The 24,356-nt window shown below is 38.1% G+C and overlaps 1 protein-coding gene across 1 annotated transcript in view; it reads right to left on the reverse strand.

The window, feature by feature from the left end:
- Positions 1–3,831: 3,831 nt before the first annotated feature.
- The window catches only part of LOC124622207 (molybdenum cofactor biosynthesis protein 1-like), a 64,412-nt gene continuing 43,887 nt past the window's right edge, over positions 3,832–24,356 (reverse strand). The window contains exon 7 of the mRNA XM_047147855.1: positions 3,832–3,887. Coding sequence (XP_047003811.1) covers positions 3,832–3,887 — 56 coding nt within the window. The remainder of the gene's footprint in view (positions 3,888–24,356) is intronic.

The raw sequence follows: 24,356 nt of genomic DNA on the forward strand, positions 1-24,356 counted from the left end.
CATTGAAAAGTAAAGGATCTTCAGGTATAGATAACATCTCTAATAAACTGTTGAAAGCCTGCAGTAATGATGTAAGTGTAGTACTTGCTCACATTTGCAACATGTCTCTTTATGAGGGAGTTGTTCCAGAGAGAATGAAATATGCCACTGTGAGACCTCTTTTCAAGTCTGGCGATGCTACAGATGTAAAAAATTATCGTCCTGTCTCTCTCTTAACAACATTCTCAAAGGTTCTTGAAAAGGCAGTGTATAACAGGATTGTGGCACATCTTGATAAACTTAATATTATTAACCACAGACAGTTTGGTTTTCAAAAAGGGGTTTCCACAGAGTGTGCCATATATTCACTCACAAATGATGTCTTGGAGTCTATTAATAGTACGAAGTCACCAGTTAGTGTCTTCTGTGATATTTCCAAGGCCTTTGATTGTGTAAACCACAAGATACTCTTGGAGAAGGTCTATCATTACGGAATCAAAGGGCCTATAGGTAACTGGCTAAAATCATATCTTCAAGACAGGAAACAAAAGGTGGTTCTACATGGCTGCAACAAAGGATCTCCTAATCTAGTGGATTCTGAATGGGGCAAAATTCAGCATGGAGTTCCCCAGGGATCTGTCCTTGGACCCTTGCTGTTTTTAATATATGTTAATGATTTACCCCTGTCCATTAGTAAAAATTGTGAATTCACAATGTTTGCTGATGATACAAGCATTGTCATTGATGGTCAGTCTACTGCTGATATGGAGACTGATGTTAATGATATACTCAGAGAAGTTACAGCTTGGTTTTCAATTAATTCTCTTTCAGTTAATATTAAAAAAAACTATTTTTATACAGTTCCACATAAAAATAAAACTCTAGAAAGTATAGTAATTGCTCATGACAACCAGGAACTAGAACAGGTGCAATCCACTAAATTCCTGGGGGTTCACATTGACAGTAGGCTCAACTGGGAACAGCATGTGTCCCTTACTCTAAAAAGGCTTTCATCAGCAACTTTTGCTCTAAGAATAATTACTCATTTTGGGGACATCAACATTTTAAAATCGTCTTACTTTGGGTACTTTCACTCATTAATGAGTTACGGAATAATATTCTGGGGTAATTCACCAGCCTCAAAAAAAATCTTAAATGCTCAGAAGAGAGCAGTCAGAATCATGTGTGGGGTTCCTCCACGAACCTCATGTAGAAAACTTTTTATACAGTTAGGTATTCTGACGACAACATGTCAGTACATATACTCTCTGATGAATGCAGTTAATAAAGACTATGCTCAGTATGAAACAAATTGTTCATACTATAACTACAGTACTAGAGGTAAAGATGATCTACATGTTGAACTAAAAAATTTAACACTTGTACAGAAGGGAGTAAAGTATGCGGCTATAAAGACTTTTAATGCATTGCCTAATTATATTAAATGTACAATAGAAAATGAAACGCTGTTCAAAGGTATGTTAAAAAAATACCTGCTCGACCATCCACTGTACTCGTTAGATGAATTCTTTTCCAGAAGTAATGCCCTCCCTTAATAATAGATGTATTTAGTCTCTTAGTTATTAGATGGATGATACAATATTATGTTAATGTTATAGTGTTAATGTTATAGTTATAATGTTATGTTGAGAATTGCTATACTAGTTTAATGACAGCTTGTAATATCTATATCATTGAATTATATTACTATTCTGTAGCATTAATTGTATTTGTACAATTGTATTGACATGTTCCACATCCAGGCGAATCACTCGCATGTACGGATCTATGGAATACGCATATCAAATAAAAAATAAAAACAACCCGCACTGGACACCTCAAAAGGCAGAACATTGGGAATTATTGTAGATGTAGCTAAATGGAATATCTGAAGGGAGGTAACAAAATAATGTGTACTAGGATGGGACAAACCTGCCCAAGTCCTCTACAAAGGATACCAAGGGTCTAAATAATGTTTTGATAACATTTTGTATTTAAAAATATTTGTGTGTATAAATTGTTCATGTTGATGTAAATTTGACAATTTAAGAAATGGTCATGCTTAGGAACAATGTAAGAAATAGGTGTTATGTAAAAGCCAGTGTGCTTTTGTTTGAAACGAAAATAGCTGTGGGGAGTGGAAAAGGTGCGAAAGGCGAATTGGCGTGCTACCTTGAGCAAGTGTGGGAAGTAAGTCACACAGTCTGTAGGCAGCAGTGATTGAGGTAACTCCTTTGTGGAGCAGAAGCTTTGCCTGCAAATTTTCATAAAAATGCCTTGGTTGAAGACTGCAAACAGCTTACAGCATAGCTGCGAGTTGTTGAGCTACTGTATGTAAAACTGAATGAAGCCAAGAAGAGAAATTGAGCCCATACAGCAAGAAACTTGCAGGCCATAGTGTGGGTAGTGTAGCCGTCATAACTGTTTGCCAAACCCAAGCCTATAGCCACCAGATAAGATTTTTTTCTATTTTTACCTTTGTACAGTATGAACCATTAATTTAAACTGTGATTTAATAATCATTCTTGAAATTTACGGAAACTGGCTCACCCTGTCATTTCATCCTAATCATACATCTGTATAGGGTTCCTTCCTGGTGTTTGATTGATCCGAGTGTCCTGTTTTACAGACTTATGAAGTGCCAAGTTAATATAAAGAGGAACCATTTAAATTGCTTTAGTGTAAATAATAAAAATGTTTTCTTAACTATTGCAAAGTGTTATAGTTTGCTTACATAAAATTCAATCAGAGTGAAGTGCCAAGTTAATATACAGAGGCACCATTTAAATTGCTTTAGTGTAAATAATAAAAATGTTTTCTTAACTATTGCAAAGTGTTATAGTTTGCTTACATAAAATTCAATCAGAGTGAAGCCAAGTTACTAGAACCTGTTAGATGGCTATACAGAATTAGTTCAAAGAATAATAGCTTTTGAAAGTAAATTCCACCAAGAAAGAGGTTTTCTTTAAGTGAAATGTTCAGTTAAAAAGTGTGTGCTTTAGTGTCTAAGTATTTAAGTTTCTTGATTATGGAAAGTGCTTTTCTAAAGGTTGTTCCCCCCATCCCCGGCTAATTTTTTTTACCTTCCTTGAAGTTATCTACTGGGCTTTTTCTTTTTTTAAATCATAATGTATAAAGATGTAGCCCAAAATTGTTTAAGTGGGGTAATTTATTCGAGGAGCCAAACTAAACAGTAGCAAGAAAGTAGGCAAAATTCACATTTCTGCTTCTCCAATACTTCACTATTTCATTGCCAGGATAGGTTGGTGACCATTAAGTACATGTTTTAAACCACTAAATGAACTTGGAAATGAGTTGTCCTAGCTTCAGTATATTATTATTCATACTGTGTTTCTATCTAGCCACTGGGTAAGATCTTAGGAAAAGAAGTGAATAGTCCAATTTACTTATCCATTAGACGCAACACACGGTAAATCCTGTAAGAAGGATAACTCTATTGATTATCTTTTCCTATAAACAGGACTATCCGTCCACAGTGTATTTTATTTGGAAACTAAACTAAATTTTAGTAAGAGGGTTATACGTGGCAACATAGAGACAGGGTTTCTGTTATTTACATAAAAGCATACTAATATCATAATGGTAGTGTTACAAGGTCCTATTAATGTGTGGTCATCACATTTGTTAAATGTCTCACCACATTCCTATTGAAACTATTTACTCTTCTTGTAAATAACACCTATGACAAATTTATACAAATGTCCACTAAGACTTTGCTCGTCAACTTTCATTTAGGTAACAGCGATCTTTTAGATGTATTTAAATCAGTACTGTTAAGAAATACTGACTAGCTTTATTTTCAAGAATCTCAAGTTTAAGTTATACATACTGTTATCCTCCAATAAGAATCATTGGCCGATTCTTCATCTTTGACAGGTTCAGTATGCCTGCAATGCAAAACATTACCTTTTGTATTAACACATGAAATCCAATTTTTAAATTTAATAAATGCTTATACAAACATAAAGTTTCTTCAAAAAATGTATTTCTGACAACTTCCTGTCACAGATAATTTTCACTGAATGTTTCAACCCAGTTATATTGCTGATGAGAAGCAAATGTTGATCTTTTCCCTCTCTTCCTTCACCATCTCCTGTTTTGTTCGCCTTGATATATTTCTACCAAAAAGACTACCCCAATGGATCCACTGCTTATATTTAACACACAGTAAATTCAGTGCAAATATTTCCTTAACACAGGATGTGCATTGACGAGCTTGAATTAATCAGAAAAATATAAACAGATACTAACCATTCCACAGCTCTTACAAAATACTTGCATTAAGTAATCATCAAAGCTACTTTTTCTACAGCAAGAGGACTAACAGTCAAAATGGTGCTACATGCTACAGGCAGTGCAATACAATTTATTTTACTCATTGCTACAGCAATAAATGTACTTATAAAAATATTCAGACTTAGACTATAATCAAATACAGAGAGAGAAAATATTCTAACTAAAGAGATATAGCAGCCATAGGCAGAAACAAATAAAAAAACTGATACTAATCTTAGCTTTGAGGACCAAAAGTTTCTTCATCTGGAAAATGTAAAAAGAGAAATGAGACTGTTCAAGAAATAAGGATGATAATTTAGGATCTTGAGTCATGGAAGATGGATGGTTAAATGAATGAAAAAACTAGACTGGACATGATGAAATTCAGATGCGAAAGAGCAGCAGATGATGTAATTTTAAATGCTGAGAAATAAGATCTCTTCAAGAGGAGCCACCAAAAGGTCAAATAAGTGAAGAACAAGCTGAAAATACCGGTAAATGGGTTAAAATGGCGGCAAATAGATAAACGAAACAGAAAGATAGTGCTGAAGAACAGGCAACCAAACAACAACAACAACAACAACAATAACAATAACAGCACATTGTAGCAATATATAATAGCAGTCCCACAACATCTGGAGGACGATTTTCCACTAACAGAACAATAAATTCATGAAGCCATCAAATCATTCCAAAACTTCAAAGCAACAAATGAAGACTCCACTACAGCAAAATTATTGAAATAGTCAGAACACACAAATGATCTACAACTGCTGTTTGAGAACATTTGGAAAGCTGAAGAGATTATTGAAAGCATTAATCCACAGCTATGAAAAAAAGGGGACACACAAAATGTCAACAATTGCAGAGATGCCTGACTTCTGCCAGTGGTATACAAAATATTATCAAAAATTCTCTGGACAGAGTTGTAGAAACTTTAGACAAATAACTGGGAGAATCTCAAGGAGCTCTAGAAAGGGAAGACCCTGCACAGAACAGATGTTTATTAGAAAATTGATAATTCTCCACAGACTGTTAATCACCAAACCAATAATAGTATCACGTATTGGTTTCAAGAAAGCATTTGATTTGGTAGGCAGAGAAATTATGGGTAAAATCATCAAAGAATTTTGTGTTAAAGCAAACATAATCCTCAAAACACTAGCAAATAGGGTGACTGAAGCTAAATTTATGGGAGAAGTATCTCAACCATTTGAAATAAAAACTGGTGTTAGACAAGGGGACAGTTTATCACCTTTACTGTAACACTACATTCTAGAAAAAATAGGAAGTTATTGGAATTTGGAGAAAAAAAAATCACAAAATTGAACCAATAGTTTTAGGACGAAAAACAAATGGAATTAAGGTAAACTGCCTGGCTTCTGCAGATGATTCTGATATACTTTCAAAAAATCTGACAGACAGTTATTAAAAGAAATCTTTTGGAAGAAATAGCATAGAGAGCTGGTCCCAAAATTTCAGCCGAAAAAACAACATTGATGACAATTTCAAACAATGCATCAACATTCTTAGAAAAACAAAAATGTAAAATAGCATTAGTAAGTAAATTTAAATATATTGGACAAACTGTACAACAAAATGGACTAGAAGAATTAACAGTAGATGTAAGAGTCAGCAAACTGGAGAGAGCAAATCGTTTGACAAAGGATATTTACAACAAGAAATGTACAACTAAAAAAAAACAAATTTAAACACTATCCCACAGTGGTATGACCAGGATGTTTACATGGATGAGGATGCCTAATGATGAACTATAAGCTGGACAGAACAGAGGTTCCACAAAGGAGCATTATTAGAAAATAATGGTTGCAATACAAGCTACAGATGGCTGGAAAATGAGAAGTAATGAGGAGATATACAAAAATTTTGAGAAAATATCAGAAGTAATGGCTAAAAGAAGATTAATCTTTTTTTAGAGACCTCTACTGAATGAGTAGTTCTGGAAGAAGGAATCAATGATAGCATGGATTACAGAAATAAGAAAGAAACAACATCAAACAATCAGAAATAATAGAAAGAAACCTTTTTACAGATAACATACTGAATGTAAAAGGATCATACCTCTCCAAGATCAAAATTAATTTCATCCCTCTCAATAAGACTGTGAAAACTGGAAATAAATTTCATAAATATGATGCTGCGAAGCTCAAAATCAATCAAAACGTAATGGAACAATGCCACCAGTAACTGACAGTTGAATCCCATATAAATGTGCAGACATTGCCTCCATGATCCAACAAGCAGCTAATACTACAATCCTGACAGCTAAAAAGAGGAATCATACATGGTGGAATGAGGTTTGTGGTGAGGTGGTGGCCCAAACAGCAAGTGCATGGAAATAGTGGAACTCTACCAGGAGACCTGATGATTTTGATGTATTCCATGAAGTTCAAAAATATGCAGCCAGAACTCTACTGCATGAGAAACAGCAGTTAGAACAGATCGATCAGCGTTTCCAGATAAACAATGTCAGAGACTTCTATCAGACGTTCAAATCGAATTTGAAAGGATACCAAGCCCCTAGTTTTTGTTTTAGAGACGAAAATGGAAAGCTCAGTGTTGTGTACATAGTTCCGCGTATTCAGCGCGTACACAAATTTCCCACTAGAGTGCGCCCCGCTAAGCACAACAGTGCAGGCGCAGCACTCGTCCATCTCCCCACTACGAGATGGCGCTGCCATAGAGACGGACCAAATTCTGCTTCCGCCGATCCGCGTATTAATATGTAACGCAGCCAATGAGATTGCTGCTAACATAGAACACTTTCTCCTCGCGCATCACACTCACGCAGTGATACATGAACGTGCGAGGTATTATAACGGGTGTAAAGACCTTCGATCAGTCAGTCTGCATTTGTCTGCACCAGTCTGCATTAGTCTGTACCAGTCTGCATTAGTCTGTACCAGTCTGTACGAGTTCTACAATTGTCTGTGCCAGTCCATAGTCAAGATCCAGTCTGCGCCTAATAAGATTACCATATTCCTGTACATAGCCATGAAGATAAATGTATAGACACTTTTGTCAAGTATCCGAGATATATGTAAGAATAAGATTAACGTACCAATACCAAAGGAACTTCAGATTGTCAATTGTAAATAGCATCCAGAACCAAGTTAAATAATTTTTATATTTGTTATTATTTTAATAAATGTGTGTGAAAATTAATCAAGTTCTATTTAAAGTTGGTCACCATCAATCTGCTACTCTAAGTGTGCAAGTGGCATTTCTATCGTCTGACCTAATGGCAGAAGATAAACATGCCATGATAAGACCACGAGACATATTGCTGACACTCGCTTACTTCGTTAGAGCAACAAGTCAAATAATCTGATGGTGTGTGTACTGAAGGTCTTACAGTACGCACACCACACTCGGCCTGACCAACAAAGAGAACTGCAAGATAATGTCTCGTTACTTTGAAAACCTACTTAATTGTGATGAACCGAAAGAAAGATTCCCTGTATGTGCCCCAATCCACAAACTACCCCTCATCTCCATCTAGTAAAGAGGAGACCAAAGAGATCATCAACAACTTTAAGAATAATAAGGCAGCTGGAGAGGATTCAATAGTGGTGGAACTACTGAAGCTGGCAAATAATGAAACTCTAGATATACTAGTCCAACTTTTTGAGGAGATCTGGAGAGCTGGGATGATACCAACTGAATGGCAGTCAGCTTTAATCCATCGTATACACAAAAAAGGTGATAAATAGAATGTCAATAACTATAAGGGTACCTCATTAGTATCTGTTCCATATAAGATTCTCTCCAAAGTGATACAGAATAGAATAGAAGATCATTGTAACCAACTGATTGGGGACTATCAAGCTGGTTTCCGAAAGGGCGATTCTTGCGCAGAACAGATCTTTAACTTGAAGAACATGATCAGGTACAAAAAAAATTGGAAAAATAACTATGTGGTCATATTTGTTGATTTTCAGAAAGTATATGACTCCATCGACTGACAGGCAGTAATGAATATTTTGGAAAAGTTTGGGGTGGATAATACATCAAGAAAGCTGATCAAACAAACTCTTACTAACACAGTGTCAAAAATTAAATTTATGGGTGAGGTATCTGAACCTTTTCAATTGTGTCTTGGAAAAGGTCATTCAAGAGTGGAGAAAGTTATTAGCCCAAGGAGAAACAAATGAAGAGTGGTTCAGACTTGGTCCTAAGAACAAAGGGGTGTGCATTGGCTGCTTAGATTTTGCGGCTGACCTAGCCATTTTTGCTAACAACATAGAGTCAGCAGTCAACAAGATAAATAGGCTGTCAGAAATTGCTGAAAAAAGTTAGACTCCAGATCTCTATTCAAAAGACAAAACATATGACGAACATCTGTGATGGACCTGAATGGATGATAACCAACCTGGGAAAAAATTGGATGAGTTAAGAATTTCAGGTATCTCGGTGAAGTCATCCACCTGGAGAATGGATTAAAAGAAGAAGCAATTGTCGGGATGAGGAAGTTAGACCAAGCATACCAACTGACAAAGAATACTTATAACAAAAAGTCTATGAGTATATGGGCCAAGTTCCAACATTATAAAACCTGAGGGCTTATAAGCATCCAAATCTTTGACCACGAATAGACAAGGTAAGCTGAGCGGCTGGAAAAGCGTGAGTGTAGGATATTAAGGAAAATCCTAAGGTAATAGATGGGTCGATGGACAATGGCGAATGAGAGCAAATGAGGACTCGTGCAGCAAGACAGAACCTATCACAGCATCCATTACGAAGAAATGATTGTTATTTTATGGTATCTCATGAAAATGGATGGTGATCGACTAACAAAAAGAATATGGAGTTTCATCCCATCTAAGAAAACGAGGCCGAGATGGTTCAAAGAATGTGAAAAAGATCTTAAGCAGATTGGTATCTCAGAGAGAAATTCCTGAAAGGAACAAATTTAGAAGATTGGTGACCAACTACCAAGGTTTTAACATGGCATCAACATCCGAAAGACAGTGAGGACCATTATCTGAAGAGCATAAAAAGGCACTTCTTGCAGGGGCTCAGAAGATACTGGCAGGAAGTCAAAGCTGGAGCAAGAACAAGACCTGGACACTAGAGTGAAGTCGGTTGTTACCACGCAGTCCGTAGAGACTCACCTCAATAAAAAAAATAAGTAAATAAAAATAAAAGGCTTTCAATGCAGAAGAAATAGGGGATTGAGAACAACACGAATAGAATAAAGGGGGAAAAACATGAGGAGGAGATGGACGAGTACTGGAAAAACAGGAGACGACAAGGGAAGAAGAAGAAGTGAAGTTATTACATGATGAGAGATGGTGATTGGATTTGATTTGATTCAGTTTTCATTACATACACCGAAAAAATGAGATGATTCTCGAGGGTGTGGAACATGTCAGAATGTATAACACAAAACATTTTAATATAATGAATACTACCCTGATCATTTGTCATGAGATTGTCAAAATAGGTGAATACAATACAATAAACTGGAAAAGCTAATATTTACAGAATTAATACACTGTCAGAATGAAACATTGTTATGCACTATTAATAAATTTATCATACACAAAATACCTAATTTTGACTGTTGCAACCAAGTGCTGTCAAAACTTATATCTAACATATTTTTACTTAAGCTGGCCTAACAGTCTCTGTTAGGATATTCATCTATAGAGTAGAAGGCATTGCCTATCAAAAAGTCATTCAAACTTTGTTTAAACTGTGCTTTATCTGAAACCAAGTTTTTAATGGTTGCTGGTAATTTATTGAAAATGTGTGTTCCTGAATATTGGACCCCCTTTTGGACCAACATAAGTGATTTTAGGTCTTTATGTAGATTTTTCTTATTCCTAGTATTGATAATATGTATTGAGCTACTTGTTGGAAATATAGATATATAACTTGCAACAAATTTCATTAAGGAGTAAGTATACTGAGAAGCAATGGTTGGAATTCAAAGTTCCTCGAATAGGTTCTACACGATGTTCTTCAAAGACTGGTCCCAGATACTCCATTGCACCATTCACCGAACCTGATAACCCCGAGCCGTCAGTAACAAAAATTAAGTCTTGCTTAAGAGATTTACAACACTACATGCACTTGTTACCAAAGTCTCATTTACTTTTAGAGCTATCTGTTCCACTTCCTTTTTGGCCCCACTTCTCTCTGTCTTCACTATATCTGAAACAGTTCTTATTTTGTTGCCCGATACAATTATCATTTTCTCTTAATAAAGCTACTTCGATTTCTGGATTACTTAATTCAATATTTTGCAGTATTCTTTGTAATGCATTACAATTCTAATATCAGAAACGTTCCTAGATAGTAGATACAGTCTCCTTTTTGCCCCACATGATATCTTTATTCCTTGTATAATCCATGGTTTATCTTTTGACTTCTGTGTGATCTGAGTTACCTTTAGGGGAAAACAATTTTCAAAAGAGGAGGTAACTTTATTAATAAATGCTTTGCATTTTCCATTTGAGTCAGGTAAACATCTCTCCAGTTCATGTCTTTGAGCAATTTCCTGAATTCCTCAATTTCTGGCTTATTTATTATCCTCCTGTACTCAGATTCAATATTTTTTTATCCTGACAAGTTTCAACATTTAACACAAGATGCTGCACGTCGTGATCAGATAGTCCATTTACTATTGGTTTTGTGATATGACGTCTTTCCCCTAGATTTGTTCATAAAGATATTATCAATAGCAGTCTCAGAGCATTTACATATCCTAGCTGCAAAGTTCACAATAGGAACTAAATTGAATGATAATGTTAAAAACACCAGCAACCACTATTTCCCCTTCTTTTGTTTTCTACACAAGCTATTCCTTTCGCTTTGTGAAATGAAGCACTGCCTAGTTCCAAAACACAGGACTACTATGACAAGGTGAAATGTTCTCAGAGTGCTACATGTATGATAGTAAATGTAATCAGCACTATAGTTGTTTTCTGAGTAGTTATGCTGTGTGTGTTTCATTCAATCAGATGAAATGGAATAAAATCATCAATTTATTTATTTGGGCTCTTTATCACCAAGATACATTCAATGTTGGTTGAGGTTTATCTTTTGAATTCACTCCAGTGTAGATTGTCAAAATTTTATCAGTTGTCAATGTACTTGTAACACAGTTTCCGAATTTACTGCCATCCAGGAAAGTATCGCACTCAAATTATTCTCAGAGACTGAGAGATGGCTGAAACCGAGAGCAGAAAGCTCTGACATATTTAGTGATTAATGGAATATATATCAGAAAGGCAGGTTAGACACTGTAGGAGAGGGAGTGTCCATTGTCTCTATTAAGGTCAAAGCTGATTGTGACAGTGAAGTTATCTGGTTGCGTATAACAAGTCTAGGTGAAATCACGTAAATTAATGGATAATCAGCCACCCAGTTCTGCTATGACAGTTTTGGAGCCATTCACAGAAAGTCTACAGACAGTAGCACGTAAATACCTAGATCATGCAATACTAGTTGGAGGTGAATTTAGCCTACTGAGTATAGATGGTAGCCTATGGCTTCATTGCAGGGGGTGCAGTCAATCTTGTGAAGCACTTTTGAATGTGGTTTTCGAAAATTGTCTTGAGCACCTAGTTTGCCATGCCACATGCAATGGAAATATCTTAGACCTTGTAGTTACAAACAGGCCAGATATCATCAATGACTTCAGCATAGAGATGGGGATTAATAATCATGATAACATCATAACAACTAAGGTTACAAAAATTAATAAATCAGTCAAGAAGGCTAGGAAAATGTTCATGCCAGAAAGAGCAGATAAGCAGATGTTAGCATCTCACTTAGACAGAACTGACATCACTTAGTTCCATTAAGATGGACGTAGAGAGATTATGGTCAAAGCTTAAACAGATCGTGAATTGCACTCTCAACAAGTCTGTACCTAGTAAACGAATTAAGGATGCAAAAGAGCCACTGCGGTTTAACAATGAAATTTGGAAAATACTGAGGAAGGAAAAGCTACTGCACTCTTGGTTCAAAAGAGAATGCCAAATGGCAACAAGGAAAGGTTACTACCACTGTCATACCTCAGCAAAAGATCTGGCTGAGAAGCAGGGGAATTTATTGTCCTATGTAAAATCACTAAGTGAGTCAAAGAATTCCATCAAGTCACTTGACCAATCTGGTGTGGCAGTAGGAGATAAATGTTTTAAATTTTGCATTTAAGAAATCATTCATGCAAGAGAATCATATAAACATACCGTCATTTGACAATAGCACAAAGACACCTAACAACAATCACCACAAGAGGCCAGCACTAGCACAAGTTGTTCACATGATATTCGTTGGACTGTTGCCTGTAAACCCGTCCCATGTCAGTGCTCTTGGAAGAGAGCTGTGGCAGTGACACGGCTCTGTTGTTGTTCCTGTGCAGTGATCTGCAAAGACGCGACGGTACGGGACGGGGGGTCGGGTCGAGATTCAAGCAGTGATTAAATACTTCATAAAGAAAGGTATGAAAGTGAAGGACATTAATGCTGATTTCCAGAAAACACCAGGGGACTCTGCTCCTTTGTCTTCAACTGTTGCCAAGTGAATAAATGAATTTCAATTTGGTCAGGAGAGCTTAGATGATGATCATCCATGAATAGGTCAGCCAAAACGTGTCACTACTCTAGAAATCATTGCAAAAGTCCGCATAATGATCAAGGAGGATCACCAATTTAGAGTGCATGAAATTGCTCACGCTTGCCAGATGTCATCTGAAAGATATTCACAAGATGGGTGCCGCGACTCTTGACGCTGTGTCAAAAGCGCATGAGAATGGACATATCACAACAAGTTTGGCCTGTTTTAGGAGAAACAAACAAGATCTTTTGTGCTGGTTTGTGACCACGAGGAAACTTTGGTTTACTACTATACCCCAGAGACAAAGCAACAATCAAGGCAGTGGAAACATGCTGAATCTCCGCCGCCAAACTCCTTCAGCGGGGAAGGACATGGCGTCAGTGTTCTGGGATGCGCCACCAAATTCCTTCAGCGGGGAAGGGCATGGCATCAGTGTTCTGGGATGAGAAGGGGATTCTGTTTGTACATTATCTCCCCACTGAGCAAACAATTACTGGAGAATACTATGCTAACCTTCTGGACAAATTGCAACAAATGATATGCGAAAAAGGCCAGGTTTAATAAGGAAGAAAGTCGTCTAGCATCAAGCAAATGCACGCTCGCATGCATGTACCATCGCCATGGTAAAATTACACAAACTAAGGTATGAATTGTTGCCACACGTGCCTCTTCCCTAAACTTAAAATTTTTCTTTGTGGATGAAGATTCACTTAAATGAAGAATTGATAGCCTGAGTTGACAACTATTTTATAGGCCTGGAGGAAAATCATTGTCGAGATGGGATCGAGGTATTGGAACACTGTTGGACCAAGTGAATTAATCTACAAGCAGGGTACATTGAAAAACAAAAAAGTTTCAGTGACATAAGTACATTTTTTCTATTCTGTTTCAAGAACTTTTCAAACCACCCTCGTAAGCATCCCCGACGCCTGAAATAATTAAAAACAAATAAGTCGCCAGTTGCAGATGGAATCTCAATTTGGTTTTACAAAGAGTGCTATATGGCACTGGACCCTTACTTAGCTTGTATTTATTGTGAATCTCTCACCCAGCAGAAAGACCTAGCAACTGGGGAAAAAAATACAGAGGCGTCTCCTGTATATACGAAGGGCGAAAGAACAGACCCGCGAAATTACAGACCAATACCCGTAACATCAGTTTGCTGCAGAATTCTTGAACATATTCTGGGTTTGAATCTAATCAGTTTCATAGAGACCAATAAGTTTATGTCCACAAATCAGTACAAAGCATCGCTCATGGGCAACTCAGCATGCCCTTTTGTCATACGACGTCTGTTCAAAAAATTCCAAAACTTTGTCCACAAAATTTTCTATGCTTATCTTTTAATTACTATGGATTGTCTCCTTCGAAATACTCTCCTCCACAATTGATACACTGCTCCCAATATCATTTCCACTTCCAGGAGCAGTCTTGACACACCTCTTGCTGGGTCGCATAAAGTGCCGTCTGCGAATTTTCTTTTATCTCATCTACCATTGCAGAACTTCATCCTTTTCAACTTTGGAAATAAAAAGAAGTCTGCAGGGGTCATACTATTCTCGCAAGGAACATCTCATTCTCATTTGTGAGATCCAAAAGTTTTTTTGGTCTTGACTCATGAGCCGTGGAATGAACTTGGCGGCAACACAATGCATTCCAAGATGCTGTGTCATTTCATAACATGATCCAATTGAAATGTTACATTCTTCTACAATCTCTCAGACAGTGTATCTTCGACTGCCGCACACAATTTCTTTGACGTTCCTGACACAAGCGTCATCAGGGGACATCTAAGAGCGTCCTGAACAAGGATTATTTTTGACTTTTGTAAAGCCATTTTAAAACGTGTGAATAATACATAACACCAAGTATGGCTTAAGCACTCATCGCTATAGGCTCCCTGCATCATTTGGTGTGTCTGTGTAAAGGTTTTCTTGAGTTTCACGCAAAATTTAATGCAGATGCATTGCTCCTCTAACTTTGCCATCACAAAATTCACAAACCCAGATTCCATATTTCTTGATTTCCGAGAAGCATTTGACATAGTGCCTCACTGCAGACTTTTAACAAAGGTACAAGCACATGGAATAGGTTCCCAGACATGTGAGTGGCTCAAAGACTTCTGAAGTAATAGAACCCACTACATTATCCCGACGGTGAGTGTCCATCAGTGACTAGGGTATCATTAGGATCATTCCAGGGATGTGTGATAGGAGCGCTATTACTCATATTTTCTATGTGCATAACTGATCTGATGGACAAAGTGGACAGTAATCTGTGGTTGTTTGCTGATGATGTTGTGGTGTATGGAAGGTGTCATTGTTGAGTGATTTAGGAGGATAAAAGATGACTTGGGCAAAGTTCCCAGTTGGTGTGATAAATGACAGCTAACCCTAAATGTAGAAAAATATAAGTTACTGCAGATGAGTTGGAAAAACTAATCCATAATGCCAGAATCCAGCATTAGTAGTGTCATGAATGAAGTCACATTGTTTCAGTATCTGGACATAACGTTGCAATGTGATATGAAATGGAACAAACTTGTGAGGGTCATGGTAGGGAGGGCGAATAATCATCTTTCGTTTGTTGGGTGGATTTTACTACAGTGTGGCTCAGCTGTGATGGACATCACATATAGGATGCTAGTGTCTGGGATCCACAAGGGGTCGAATTAAAGCAGACATTGGGGTAATTCAGAGGCAGGATACTAGATTTGTTAACAGTAGGTCGAAACAACAACATACAAGTATTATGGAGATGTTTCTGGAACTCAAATGGGAATCCCTGGAGGGATTTTGAGGAACACTGTGCTGACTGCAGAACAATTCTGATTGCACCAACATACATTATGCGTGAGGACCACGAAGATAAGAGACGACAAATTAGGACTCATAGAGAGGCATATAGACATTCACTTTTTCCTCAATCGATTGGCAGATGGAACGGAAAAGGAACTGACTACAGTCGAAATAAAATTACTTGATAGTTGGCACTTCAAACGCCAATAAGAGTAGTCAGCGTCACACTTGAACTGTCTGCTGTTGCCAAACTCCACCAAAATTGGCCAGTCACTTCCAATTCCTGGTTCAGCATTCTTTCTTGATGTATTTGTATCCCGAATTACGAGCCCGACACTTTTATTATGTATTTCATGACACGCGATAGCTACACCAAAAACAACACACATTAACAATGCTAATGAAAGACACACATTTCATTCATAGCACTAACCAAACACTACCGAATAACTCAGCACAAGGTGTAATTCAGTATCATACATATAGTTATCATATTCACAGAGATCATCTTACATTAGATAAGCTTTTCACTACATTGTGTGAAACTGAAATTTTTAAGGTTGCAGTTCATAGTTGCAACTGGGTCACTACATTCACATATATAAATACTTCATGCAGTGCTGTGGCATAGCACAATGGTTGGCAGATTAATCTAATGTGTAGCATGTCGTAGGTTTGAATCTCATCAATGTAGCAAAATTTTTATTTCTAAATCTAACCAAAAGAGTGTGATTATTATTTTCATTCAATTAATTGGTTTAAATGTATTTTTTTATTTTTAATACTTTGCTGCATCATTTTTCATCATTGTTTTGACTGTTCTATTTGGTCTTATTTTTCTTCCTGTCACTATTTCTTCATTTGGAATCTGCCTCAGTCATCTATAATCCACGAACAAGTGCCCACATGGACTGTTCACTTGTTTCTAACATGGCAGCATGTGCAGCTAGAGTAAGGATAGTTACAGGTAACAAATGAAACGGAGAAATTTTAATTTGCTTTCAGCCCTGAAATTGAGTTTTTGTTGTCTTGAGTTTACCCTTAAGCGTTAGCTTTAATCGCCATGAACAAAGCGATCATGATGTTAGTACTGCTGCAGACTGTTGACCACAATTTTCTCGGCTGGGTTAGGACACAAGTTTACAGTCAGGGATACAAAACGGGTCGTCTTCCCCAGTTCAGTCACTGGTCACTTTAAATCAATAGTCGACAGAGTATCCAACATTTCTGACATACCTTGCACCAGCCACTAGAAAAATTGCTCTGTGTTAAACGTTTAACATAATTTGTGAAGTGAGCCGCTTGTTTGCTGTCACCTGTAACCAAACGGTAGCTGGTAGCCAATGTGGCAACATTGTTGCGGCAAGTGATTGATGTCAACTATCAAGTAATTTTATTCAGACTATTGTAGTGAGACAGAGTACCTTCTGCCATGCACCATATGGTGGCTAGTGGAGTATGTATGTAGATGTGGAATCAGTCTTTCCTTCTCATCCCATCTGGAAAGTCTCCCCTGATCTGCAGTTCTGGGTAACTTTCTCAAAATCTACAATTTTTCCTAGACCTATCCTTCACCCCTCTTCCTTCCACTTCAACCCTTCTGCCTGAAGAATGAGCTACTGGCTCTGAAAGCTTGCCTAATTATAATCTTCTTTTATGTGTGTGTTCTGCCGCCACTTAGCAAGTAGATTGTTTATCTATCCAATTCAATTATCATGTAACCAAAAGCTGCATTTAACACACCAAGTCTCTTTTACCAATCACTTTTAATATGTCCTACAGAATGTACTGTCTATCCTGTCCTTTTTTTGTGATTACTGTTTTGTTGTACTTTTCTACAGGCATCATCTTACTTATTAGGAGTCAGTTCCTTCATGTTGTTGTTGTTGTGGTCTTCAGTCTTGAGACTGGTTTGATGCAGCTCTCCATGCTACTCTATCCTGTGCAAGCTTCTTCATCTCCCAGTACCTACTGCAACCTACATCCTTCTGAATCTGCTTAGTGTATTCATCTCTTGGTCTCCCTCTACGATTTTTACCCTCCACGCTGCCCTCCAATGCTAAATTTGTGATCCCTTGATGCCTCAAAACATGTCCTACCAACCGATCTCTTCTTCTAGTCAAGTTGTAGAGCTGCATGTACTCGGGAAAAATTACGGCTGTAGTTTCCCCTTGCTTTCAGCCGTTCGCAGTACCAGCACAGCAAGGCCGTTTTGGTTAATGTTACAAGGCCAGATCAGTCAATCATCCAGACTGTTGCCCCTGCAACTACTGAAAAGGCTGCTGCCCCTCTTCAGGAACCACATGTTTGTCTGGCCTCTCAACAGATACCCCTCCGTTGTGGTTGCACCTACGGTACGGCCATCTGTCTCGCTGAGGCACGCAAGCCTCCCCACCAATGGCAAGGTCCATGGTTCATGGGGGGAGTTCCTTCATAGTCAACAGTTAAGGAATGGGTGGCTGAATTCATATGTAGCATATGTCTCTGTAAGATGACTCATGAACAACTTCCTAGAATTACAATCAAATATGAAAATGCTGAGAAAGAACACAGTGTGATATTGCAAGATCAGTAATTAAAAAGATGAGCAAAACATTTGATGCCGTGGCCATACCAGAAAGTGAGTGGCATGTCTGTTGAAGCCTGACTACAACCTAATGTGAAAAACAATTTGGGACAATCTGACACACAACTGATTCTATGCACCAATCTGTTCCCGTGGATGAAATGAAACAGCAGTTGCACAAAAATAGCCAAGGTGACTTAATCGGAGAGAAAGAGTGGTCATTGTTTTCTAGGATGCAAAAGGGATTTGTATTTTAGATTAGCTTGCAAGACTGAAACAATACCTCACAAATACAATGCAAGTATTCTGACTCAACTGGATGAAAAAATATGGAGCCAAGACCCAGGGGGAAAAAAAAGTTTATTGTCAGTGAAATGCATATGGTCACAAAGGCACTTTCACAATAGGAAAACTGGGAGTTTCAAGTGTGAAGTTTTCAAATATCTATTCCATTCTCCAATTTTTTCACATTCTGACTTTAGCTTCTTCTTCTTTTCTTTTTGTATGAATGATTCACTTAAGACTACATGCGTCACAGCTCAAAACCGTTTTGTGAGTCAACAACTGGATATGTTTTCACTGGTCTGTCTCTTGTAACTCCGTTGGACATGGAGGTAGCAAATGAGGATGTAGGATGTCCATGACATACTGCTGTGCTGTCAGAGTGACCTGAAGTCATATCCGATGCTGCCCCACACGCCCTCTCCCTATGTCGTTGTCATACTCACTGACAACTGTCATCGCGGGTCTTGCAGAATGTCTCACTGCTGGTCACATGACAGGTGCAGGTGTGAAAGGGTTACTATGTGCTCGGCGTACATTACAGCAATTCTCCCATGGGCTCGTCAGACACGGTAAACCGGAAGCTTGCTGACAAGCACACCACCCTTACGTTCCCAAGCAGTCCAACATGGGGCCACTACCACATCTGAATGACTCACAAATCTGCATATTGCATAATTCAATCAGCCTGGCAAATGGAGACACCCAATTAGGCCCCTTCAAATTTTGTTGCGTGCTGATAATGCTGACTCACAGAAGTACAGGGCATCTGTGTCCTTCACAGGGATCACTCAACATCTTACACTCTTCACATCTCTTATAGCTCCTACCATTCTTGGTAACAATCCGAGACACAAACAAAGCTAATGCAATCTGGTGGCCTTTGTATCCATTTCAGAGAGTTGCGACTCTCATAATTTACCACTGGTATGCACACTCATGAAACTACGTTGCTTCAGGGAGCTTCCCTTTTTTTTCTTCAAGCTGTTTAGTTCTTTGAATCCATTTTTCTTGTAGCTCAGAATAATTATTTTATTGTGTAGCAAACTTACAGACTAGCATTCTGGTCTGAGCTGTCGGAGTTGGCGGTCATGTGTGTGTGAGGTGTGCTTGCTTGTGTGAATGAATGGTGTGTATTTCTATTTCTTTTTCTGATGAAGGTTGTGGCCAAAAGCTTATGTGTAAGTGTCTTAACTGTGCCTGTCTGCATTTTAACGTGCCATCTTTATGGTAATTAGCACTCTATCTTTTCCTACACTGCTGATATTCCAACCTGGAGTTTCCATTGTTTGAACTTACGGTCTACTGTTTTATGTTGCAGTGCACTTCTACAAGTGTAATACACAAATGTTGCCTTAGGAAAGAGTCACAATAACATCCATGTCTACCTTTTGCTATTTTTTACGAAATAGCACATCACACTCGAAATTTAACTTAGCCAATGAAATAAGTTTGAAGATTTATTGTGTGTAAGAGACACGAGGGCCCACTGTGTGGGAAATGTGGGAAGTTCTGTGCAGAGATGGAGTTATCCACAGACGCAGTAAGTCTTGGGAACTATACGGGTGTTTAAACATCGACACCTGCTGGGATGAGGGGCCACTTACTCTGAGGTGGCGCTGTGCCAGCAACGAGCTCGACCCATTGATTAGCACCACAGATGACAATGAGCAACCAGCTGCTTCTCTGTGCAGAGATATAAAATTTATCGATTTTGGACATCTTTTGACAATCTGTCACATGGAGAACAATGTTTACTCTGGCAATTTTAACACTAATCTAGTGTTCTGCAACATATTAATGTGAAATGTTGTCTATGATGTTGAAGCGTGTAAGTTAAACTGATATCTGAGAATTTGTTGTTTTTGTGGCATTATCTGGAAAATGGCCTCTCTTGCAGCTCCAAGCATAAATGTCAAGTGAAGAAGAATAATTAGCACAGCACACTGGAACCGAGTAGGGATCCGGTTTACTGCTCGGCCACTAAATTAGCATATCGTGAGTACACCAGAAGAGACGCTGTACACACTTGCATATACTACATACACAAGTACAAGCATCGATCAAGCTACTGCGAAACTGCACTCTGTGTGACTCATCACTACATCAGAATACTGTAAATGTGGTGATTCCAATTTCTTAAGGTCTCTTCCTGTTTGTTTTCATCAGTAGGATCTTATTTTTCAAGTATGTGGGAATCCAATGAGCTGCCTGTTTGGATACATTCTTTCTGTATGTCCCACAAGTTGGATTCCTTGGAGACACATTGTAACAAGAGCTTTTAGGAATTTGCCTGGAGATTTCACACTGGGTTCTGTGTGATGTATCCCATCCTTTATTCTTGGACCTAAGATTTTTACTACAATTTTACATTCTTCTAATTCAGTTTGCTGTTTTCATGTCTTGTGTTGGACAAAGAGTCTCTCTCATGCATAAAGAAATTCTAATTTGATCACTGTTGTACAATGTTAGATTTTAGAGTTCCAGGAAAAATACTTTTAGTTAACTGAGAGACAGTTTGTACTTTCTGAAGTCTGGATTCTATGGCCTTCTTTTCATTATGATGTTCAGTGGTCTTTTTCACCAAATTATTTAAACTATTTAACACCGAATACTATGTCATTGCCTATATAAGTTCACCCAGTGCCATTTTGGTATCAGCCAAGAATTTTTTCTCCAGGTGAAATTAGTAGTCCAATTTTCCTAGCTTGCTCCCTTAATATTTCAAATTGCTTTAGCATATCAGTGATGTCTTTGTCAATTAGTATTATGTCATCGGTATAGGTTACACAATATAATTCTATCTTTAAGTTTACGTTCTAGTCAGTGTAATAGTACACCTGCTCTTCTCCATTATCTTACAATTTTCTTAGGGGCATAGTTGAATAGCAATGTGATATGCCATCCCATTTTCATATTCTTATGTCTGTCTTAAATTACACTGCTTGAAAAAAAGTGAGACACTCAGAAGGTGGGGAGAAAACAAATTGAAACATAGCTAATTTAGAGGGTATGTGATGTTATTTCAGTGATAACAAAACAGAGTCAAATTTACACAGAACTTATCAGTTTGAGCCCACTTATCAATACAGCAATGCACCCTGTCTGGCCTGGACAGTGCGGGAGGATGTCGTAAAGCTGCTGCATACCCTCCTGAGAAAGGTGATCCACAACTGTTGTAACTGGACATTGCAATCATGGATACAGGCAGTGGGATGGAGTTGACGTCCATGTTGGTCCCATAATGTTATATCGGGGACAGATATGGGGATTTTGCTGGCCACAGGAGTGTATCAACATCACACAGACAATTTAAAGAGACACATACTACATGTGGACAAGCACCGGCCTGTTGAAAAATAGCACCACAATACTATTACACACTGCTGTACCATCAGAGTTCCCACGGCCATTACAAGCCGTGACCTGAAGTCATACCCAATGGCTCCCCACACCATGGGACTCCTTTGTGACCCCCCCCCCCCCCCCCCAAAATGTGGAAGAATGGGACCTCTCCCCATCTCCCCGGGTCACTGTCAAACTTCTCCACGATAGTCATTTGGAGCAGTGCAGGACTGGGACTCATCAGTGAACATAATGTGACGCCATTCATTAGCAGTCCGTACTTCTTGATCATGGCACCACTTCACATGCAGTCATTTGCTTGGGTGTTAATGGCAGCCTATGCGCAGGACGGCAATTCCATAGTCTGGCTGCTCCTAGCTGTATGACACAGCATGTTGCAAGGAGACTATTACAGTGAACTCCTGTTTATCCGAAATGATCAGGACGGTGGTCAGTTCCGATAACGAAAATTCCAGATAAATCAAAGTCCCCCTGTTTTCACATGTGAACACTCCAAATTGCGTCAATATTGCGAAATACGATCGTAAAACGTGCGTAGGGTATGTAAAACATTACTGATATGGTTGCAAATAACCCTACACTTTTTTACTGAAAAAATTGTGTTGACATGTTAAAAAGGCACCAAACTATGATTGAAAACTCAAAGTTTTTAAATGCTGTATAACAAAGCTCATTTATTTTGGATTCTTACAGAAAAAATCTCCCTTATTTGGCAGCAGGAAAAAACAGGAGTTTTAATTTTATTATCTACTCTTTCGAATAAAAAATAAACTACTGAACAAAATTATGAAACAAATCTAGAGATTACTCAAAGGAACGAAAAGTCTGTCCAGAGGAACTTTCAAGAAAAGTAAAAAAAAAAAAAAAAAAAAAAAAAAAACTTTTTAAGTTATGGACATAGAAGTTCTAGGATGCTTCATTAGAGTTTATTTTTTGGTAACGAAGTCACGAATGCCTTTTTTTCTTTTTTTTTTTTGCTTGAGAAACTATTGCTGCAACAATACATCTCCAACGTTGAAATCAAACTATTTCAGGATAAATCGTCTCCTCCTGTTGGCTGATGTACTCCAGGGCAGTTTGGATCACTTCGTAACAGAATGTGTGAGGAATATTTTTCTCTGATTCATCATCAGAAACATAGTCTTCTAACGCTTTATGATCGGTCACAATTTGGACGATTTCATCCTCAGTCACATGAAAAAATGCCATTTTCCATCCACTCTTCAATGTCTTCGAAGTGTGTGTCTTTACAACCAGCTTCTCCAGTAAATTCACCAAAATTATGTCAGCTTGAGTTTCGGTGTTGTCTCCTCCTTCCCACCACTTAGGTTGCCTTACGATCTAAGAGTTTTTTCCAAGACCTAACAAGAGGAACTGGAGGAATTAGATTCCAAGCTTCAGCAATCAATGAATGACACTTAAAACATCAATTTCTTTAAGAGCTTCCACAAAATCATCTGCAGCATCAATCACACCTATTAAGTATTCCAGCATCTTGTGTCTGTAATGTTTTTCCATCGCCTCAAGAATACCTTGGTCCATCGGTTGACATAGAGATGTGACATTTTGTGGAAGAAATACAACTTTGATATCCCCATCTTGCAGATCACCTGGGTGAGAAGGAGCATTGTCCACAAGAAGTAGCGCTTTTCAAGGAAGTCCTTTTCCTTCCATGTAATTTACTACAGCTGAAACAAACTCTGCCTGGAACCACTCTCTGAAGATGGCACGGCACTGTTCATACATGCCTTAAGACTGATTCGTGTACCTCAGTGGGAAAGCTGGTTGGTTGGTGTCTAAATGCTCTTGGTGTTTTGGATTTGCCAATTAAAGTAAGACACAGTTTATGATTGCCAGTGGCATTACTGCAAGTGAGGACAGTAAATCTTTCTTTGATTTTTTTGTATCTGGAAGCCATTTCTTCTTCTTTAGAGGCAAGGGTTTTCGTTGGCAGCATTTTGTAATTCAACCCAGTTTCATCACATTTGTAAAGTTGATTGTCAGTATAACCTCCTTTGTCAATGATTGTGTGCAGTTTCTTCTTAAAATCAGCATAGCAGCTTCATCCCCAGATAATGATTTGGCACTGATGGCAATTTCATGGATGCCATGCTGCTTCTTGAAATGATCCTGCCAGCCATTACTTCCGAGGAATTCTTGCATCTTTCCTTCTATCAGCTCATTAGCTCATTTTGACAAATTAGAGGACCTGAAACTGACACACCTTTGGCTCTTATTTATTCGTGCCACAAAAATAATGCCTCTTCTAACTGAGGATGTGAACCTTTTCTCATTGTTTTTCAAGATTTCACTGCGCTGCCCAATGCTTGGATGGAACAAAAATTTTTCAATTCCTGATCGATTTGTCTTCCGATCAGTAATTGTACTCCTACTCTGCAGCAACTTTTGTGGGTGGCTCACCAGCATCAATTCTCTGCAAAGTGTGATGCTCTTTTTCCAACAAGATCACATTCATTTTA

The sequence above is a fragment of the Schistocerca americana genome, chromosome 7 (assembly GCF_021461395.2).
Source record: "Schistocerca americana isolate TAMUIC-IGC-003095 chromosome 7, iqSchAmer2.1, whole genome shotgun sequence".
In the NCBI taxonomy this organism is placed as follows: domain Eukaryota; kingdom Metazoa; phylum Arthropoda; class Insecta; order Orthoptera; family Acrididae; genus Schistocerca; species Schistocerca americana.